This window comes from Phoenix dactylifera, unplaced genomic scaffold (genome assembly GCF_009389715.1).
Source record: "Phoenix dactylifera cultivar Barhee BC4 unplaced genomic scaffold, palm_55x_up_171113_PBpolish2nd_filt_p 001976F, whole genome shotgun sequence".
In the NCBI taxonomy this organism is placed as follows: domain Eukaryota; kingdom Viridiplantae; phylum Streptophyta; class Magnoliopsida; order Arecales; family Arecaceae; genus Phoenix; species Phoenix dactylifera.
The window spans coordinates 1-6,977 of NW_024069258.1; the positions used below are offsets into that span (position 1 = coordinate 1).

The window sequence follows — 6,977 nt, forward strand, 5'->3', positions numbered from 1 at the left end:
CCAGAAGGAAAGTGATCTATGCACTGATCGGATCGATCACCGTCCTCGTGATGATCCATTGATCAGGAGCATTTAGAAATTAATCACCAATGATACATGGCTCAAATTCTCAACCCTTGAGAATATGTATCATCATCTTATTAATTTCTTGGACGATTCATAGACACATAAATAATATGAATGAAAAGATGCCTTTTATTTTATTCAATAATAAATAGTCAAGTACAAAATTATGTCCCTAGAATTAATAATGTGTCAGCCAGATTGGCTTCTAGGGCATACATCTAATAGTCACATCCATCCTCAGGGTATGAGATAGCAGCCATCAAATGGCTGCTAACAATGGGCCCCAGTTGGGCCCATTAGGTGTCCTGGCCCAATGCTCAAGTACGGGCCCAAAAAGGTATTGGGCTCAAATTGGGCCCGGATATTACAGGTGGGGTGGGCGGCAGAGGGGAGGTCCATAGCGGCAGCGCGGGCGGCGGCGGCGGCCTGTACGTCGCAAGGGGAGAGGGCGGCGGGGCGGGGGAGGGAGGCGGTGAGGTCGGAGAAGTTGAGGACGGCGGCGGTGCCCTTCACACTAAGCGTCGCCACGTCGTGGGCTCGCACAGCCATCTCCGGCGTCGGGAAGGTCCCGAGCCAGATGCGCGACTTCTTACAGGGCTCCCGGATCTCCAACACCCACTTCCCCCATGCCCGCTTCCGCACGTCGCGGTACATCGGGTGCTTGCTCCCGTTCCGCACCCGCTTCCCCCCACCTCCCGTCAAACCTCTCTTCTTTGAAGACGGTGATGGCGAGTAATTGGACGACCATGAGCATGGCATTGAGTTCATGCAGCTAGTTTCGGTTACGGAGGATGCCATTCGATGTGTTCGATTCCGAAACGGCTGAAACAGTTATCTCCTGGGAATTCGTGTTCAAAGGGCGGCCGAGGAAACGTATGGGGGTGAATGAGGAACAGCCATTTGGATTAGAAGCAGGCAGAGGGTACGCAGCAGATGGGATTCTCTAGGTGCTAAAAAGGTTTAGATAGGCTGCTATGTGGGATCACGCGATTGGAAGAACAAGATAGCTTTCTTATCTTTTCTGTCGTGTGCTGTGTGTGGAGAGAGAAGAAAAGAGTGACTTGATGTGGGGGTGGGGAGAGGCCAGAGGCAGTGAGGGAGAAGGGTGGGGGCGTGGGAGGGTTTTAGTGGGGAGCGGGAGGGCTGCGAGGTGCGCAAGGAATCGATAACCAAGTGCGACACAAAGCCTTTTTTTTCTGCGAGAGATAAAAAACGGAGAGAAAAAAAAAAGGATAGTAACGTCATTTCAAATTTTAATTTTATTTTTAATTAATATAAATATAATTTTTTTAACACCGTTAAAACAACCGTTATATTAGGGGTATTTATACAATAACAGAGTTTTACGAGGGTATACATGCAAATATCAATTTTGGAAGAGTATTCATGCAAAATCTGATATTTAGAAGGGTATCCATGCAAAAAATCCTTTTTTTTATTTTGATAAGACAAATAGGTCTCATACAAATATATTCAATAAAATTAAAAATTAAAATATTTTCAAAGAAGATGGGTATTGTTGTGGTTCAAATTTGGCCCGAGGGTGACCACGCCGGAGGAGTCGAGAAAGCTGCCGGTCAAAAGAAAGAAAGGACACCACTTTTTGTGCACCGGCATACCTGCACAAAGCCTCACCGATGTTTGCGGAAAGGGCCCTCTAATGCTTAAGTTAGCGTGGGTTGGCCAAAAGATTTTTTAGGCGTTACCTGATGAGGCTATTTATAATCCCCGCGGAGGTGCTCAGGTGGCGGAGGTATGGCCTATCCTCATCATGGGAGGAGATGGTGCTGGCCAGGTAGCACGCTGCCACGGCTTGCTTGAGGCACACGATTTGAGCTGTCCTTGCGCGCGGTATGGCGTCTGGCATGTGCCGCAGGGTATGACCCTTGTCAGCAGGCATAGCTGGGGCAGCAAGGCGTAGTCTTTTGTCGACGTGTCTTGGCGTGGTCATCGAGCGAAGCATGGTGAGGTGAGGTTGTCGCAGGGCATGGTTGCGGCGTGTACTGGGCGAGATTAACTTGGCCTTTGGCGAGGGCCGAGGTCGGCCATGCCCGCTTGGCAGGGTACTAAGGTCGTGCTGACATGGAGGGCCACGACAAATATTCGGTGAGGTCGGCTCAGTAGGCGTTGAGGTCGGGCCGACTTTGGGGGCCACGATATGTTTGATGAGGTCGGCTCGGCGAGCGTTGAGGTCGGGCCGACTTGGGGCCCATGAGATGTTTGATGAGGTCGGCTCGGCGGGCCCTGAGATCGGCCTAGCTTCCTTGACTTTGAGGTTTGCTCAGCAGGACGCCCCGAGCTCGGACCAGGGCGCATCGTCGCATAGGGCGCCCCGAACTCGGGCCGGGGCCGGAGCCGGGGCGCGTCGTCGTATAGGGTGCCCCAAACGTGGGCCGAGGTGCGTCGTCATTTATCCCTGCAGTTAAGGGAGCTCTTTGGCTTGCAGCCGCCCCAGTAGGGCGCCCCGAGCTCGCCCCGAGCTCGAGCTCGGATGCATTATGAGCACCAGAAGAGGTTGCTGCAGGTCATAACAATGGAGAGATCCGGACGAGATCGGTCGAACCTTTGGCGAAATTCGAGATTGGACTGGCTCTTAGCGGGACCGAGGTCTTGCCTGGTCAGCACCGAGGTCTGCTTGGCCAGATGTGGTGGTCCCTTGTCCTGAGCAGGACGATCCATTCTGCCCCTTATCATTTGTCCCCCAACTTCCGAGGTCGAATCGCTCCTTGGCTCGGGCGAAGGAAGTAGCTAAGTTGTCGATCGTCCTGCATCGTAGCCAAGTGCTCATGAAGATGTGCGCGCCGAGCTGGGTACACTTCGTATTATTGGGGGCCGATGACTTCAGGCCGAGTTTCGCAAGCTGAACTTGAGTAGATGAGGCTGCCACGTCATTTCAAGTGGGAGCAGCCGTGGGAGCTCTTTAATATGTTGCATGCGTGCTTCTTTTCGAAGCATCGCTGGATGGAACGCGAGGGGCCAATCATTAATGCCCTGTCTTTGAAGCGTATTGCCTTACGGAATGCGAAGGGCCAATCATCAATGCCCCGCCCTCCGAAGCAGTTACCATGATGATTTTGGCCTTTAATGTCGTGATTTGGGAGGATATGCTGAAGAAGCCGTTAGGGGAGGCTATGGGTCTGCTACCTGGCAGGATCTAGCTGCTTCGGCCAGTCGGGAAGGCCGATCAAAGCCATTGAAGCGGGCTATATAAGGCCTTGTGGAGGCCCTAGGGCCCTTATTTGATTCTTCTTGCTTTCACTCTCCTTCCTCCTGGCCGCCATTGCTGTTTTCGAGCCTACTTGGAGCTTTCCTTCTCTCCTTTCCCAATCATCTTCTCCGGCGACATCTCTGGTGGGTATTCCTTTTCTCCTCAGTCGCTTGGAGAGTTGTCTTTTTTCCTTTTCTCTTTTTTGTGAGCAAGGCAATGGGATCACCTTCGAGAGCCCTTGTGCTTAGCATAGGTCCATCCCAAACTTGGGCTTCTTCGGGTACGGAGGAGGTCAAGCTCAAGGTGGATCACGGTCCGGGCAGAATCGGCTCAAACATGGCCGAAGAGGAGCTGGGCCCAGTTTGGGCTTGGTTCTTCTTTCCCGAGGAGTTCATTCTTGACCTTACGGGGCCCGAAGCTCGGGTGACCGACCCTCCTAGGGGTCGAATCAGAGTGTATATAGAAACACTCCGAGTAGGGCTAAGGTTCTCCCTTCACGAGTTTGTGAACGAGCTGCTGGCGACTTATCGCCTTGTCCCCGCGCAGCTCACCCGAACTCTTGGAGGATGATCATCGGCTTCCTTGCCCTCTATCTTGCTCACGGTCTTTCCACTTCGGCGAATGTCTTCTGGGGTTGCTTTGTTTTAAAAGCTATCCCCGCAGACAAAGGGTGGTGGTACTTCTATCCTTGGAGAGGCCGCACCCTTTTTCGAGGTGCTCCTTTCTCTGTTGGCGGAGGCCTGAGGGGCCGAGTCAATGTTGGCGGAGGCTGGGTTGGCCGAGTCAGTCCTGCCACCTGTCAGCGTGGATGTGCCGGTTAGTAGGTGGGTTATACCCTAGGTGGGGTTCCTGAACCCATGGCTTGGTGTCGCCCAATAGCCGACTCGAGGCGCTGGCTGGTGCGGTTTAAGAAAATAAAGTAGCGCCTTCATTATCATCGGTCGCTTTTGGTATAATGGTCAGTGCTTGATCCTAACAACTGGTATCAGAGCCAGAGGTCTCGAGTTCAAAACCCGGGCATCGTGCTGGGGGGGATTGTTGACGGAGGCCTGAGGGGCCGAGTCAATGTTGGCGGAGGCTAGGTTGGCCGAGTCAGTCCTGCCGCCTGTCAGCATGGATGCGTTGGTTAGTAAGTAGGTTATACCCTAGGTGGGGTTCCTGAACCCATGGCTTGGTGTCGCCCAGTAGCCGACTCGAGGCACTGGCTGGTGCGGTTTAAGGAAATAAAGTAGCGCCTTCACTATCAGTGGTCGCTTTTGGTGTAATGGTCAGTGCTTAATCCTAACATCCTCCATTTACGGTGGAAGGACAAATTCATTTTTCTTTCCTCCGAGTGATCATGGGGGTTCGACCCAACCTAGGGCTCGCCGCGGGCCATAGTGAATAACAAATTTTTCAAGTTGTCACGGTCCGAGCAGGAGAGTTTAGACAAGCTGCTCGGGCTCGGAGGGGCTTTGAAGCTTCTTGACCTGCTCAATGAGGAAGCTTTACTGAATGTCGGTCTGAGCTCGGCTCATTCCGGGGGTAAGGGCGGCATAACTGTTAGATATATGCCCTAGAAGCCAATCTGGCTGACACATTATTAATTCTGGAACAGTTTTGTACTTGACTTTATTATTATTGAATAATAAATGGGCATCTTTTTCCATTAATATTATTTATGTGTCTATGAATCGTCCAAGGAATTAATAAGATGATGATACATATTCTCAAGAGTTGAGAATTTGAGCCATGTATCATTGGTGATTAATTTCTAAATGCTCCTGATCAATGGATCATCACAAGGATGGTGATCGATCCGATGAGATCAGTGCACAGATTGCTTTCCTTATGGATGGACGAGACTCGAGTTCATAGTGTAGAGACACTGAAGTGATAGTGCAGGTGCTTGTTAGAGAACAAGGGTACTAAGCGTAACCAAGACAAGAAGTCACTTGGATGTCTATCCACTCGTCAGTGACTTGCTTGATGTTGCAGTAGTATGACTGGTCCTTTGACCTGCAATGCTTCGGCTACTCACAGTGAGGTTATTGTAGTTTGACTGCACATATACATGGTCTCTAGTCATATGGGTCCTTGTAGTGTAGATTGGCTGCAGTAGGTTCACTGTAGGAGTAGGGTATGCACCTACATAGAATCTATCGACCTTGATAGATGAGGAGTGATCCTATGTGATTTATAAAACTGAGTTCTAAGACCTTGGCTAGGGCAGAATATACAGTGGAGAAAGAGTTTTCCACTCTAGAACTCAAGTCAAATAAATCTAGACATATGACAGACGATGGGGTTTGACGAGTTATCCATGACCTCCGATCTGTAGGGATCCACGATTAGACTTGGGCATCGGGCCGTGCCGGGCCGGGCCGGCCCAGGCCCACCGGGCTAGAGGTAGAACCGAAGCCCGGCTCGGCCCCAGGCCCGTCTATTGGCGGGCCGGGCCCGGCATGGCACGAGACGGGCCGTGCTTGGCACGGCCCATCTCGGGCGCAAACGGGCCGTGCCAGGCACGACCCGTCTGGAGAGGGGGGAGAAAAATAGCCGTTTCCAACGGCTATTTTGGGATTTTTCCAAAAATGCCCCTCCCAACAGTCCAAAAACGGCTAAATTGAGGGGTATTTTGGAAGATTTTTTTTTTGGGCTTCTATAAATACCCCTTTCCTTCCTCATTCTCACCACACCAAACCAACTATTATCTCCTTCTCTACTACTATTATTTCTCTTTTCTAAAGTGCTCTTCTAGCAATTTAATTTTTAGTTTGCATTTAGCAAGTGTTCAAGTGCTACACAAGAGGAGGTTCCTGTTGAGAAGAGAAGGTCACTCCTGTTGAGAGCACAAGAGGAAGCTCAGAATCTCGGCTCTGCCTCTGCCCTCCGACCCTCTACTCAATTCCTCCTTGTGGTTAGTTTTTATTTTTTGAATTCATCAATTTAGATATGTCATCTTTTGAGGAAAGTCATTTTGGCATTCCTCTTGTTTCTGAGGGAGAAGAAACTAATCCCCAACCCCATGTTCCTAGTTTCTCTAGAACTAGTGAACCGAGTGAAGATCAAACCTCTTCTCATAAGAGGACTAGTGCTGTATGGAATGAATTTGATAGATTGAATTCATTAGTAAACATAAGATATACTCAAATGCTTTGAGCTCATCAAAATCAAATAGGGTTATAATCAATCACTCCATAAGAACTCATTAGTGAATTCCAAAAATAGATTTTCTAAGAGATACTCAAGAAAATTCAACACATTATTCTCTCCCTTTTTCATTAAATTAGAGGCTCTTAAGATCAACTATTTGAATTGCAATTTGGTTCATGATTGATGCATAAGATATACTAACCAAATAACAAGCCTCAAGGTGTATCGTAAAGATTTTCAGATTAAATTTCAGATGATACATATTGGAGAGTATTAGGATCACTTCTCATTTAGTATTCTTTCTCTCTCCTTAATTGAACATTCCATTTAAGAGTTTAGAATTGTTCAATGAAACATTCAAATTGTCGATCTCGAAAAAATATGTTCTATGAGTTTCAGCATAGTTTATACTAATGAGAGTATATTTACATAAAGCTCAAAGTTTGAGATAAGATAACCTCTATAGAGCTCAACTCAAGGTATAGGCTTATTATGTAACTAAGGCTAGTAAGTCCATACAAGGAGGTTCATCAAAATCAATCCATAAAATTCAAAGTATGCATCAAAT

At 48.8% G+C, this 6,977-nt stretch overlaps 1 protein-coding gene across 1 annotated transcript; it reads right to left on the reverse strand.

Annotated features, from left to right (window-relative positions):
* Positions 1-223: 223 nt before the first annotated feature.
* LOC120109275 (dehydration-responsive element-binding protein 3-like) lies at positions 224-1,155 on the reverse strand. Its single transcript, XM_039123036.1, has one exon. It carries the CDS (start codon positions 862-864, stop codon positions 337-339), a length of 528 nt encoding a protein of 175 aa, XP_038978964.1. The 5' UTR covers positions 865-1,155; the 3' UTR covers positions 224-336.
* Between the last annotated feature and the right edge of the window lie 5,822 nt (positions 1,156-6,977).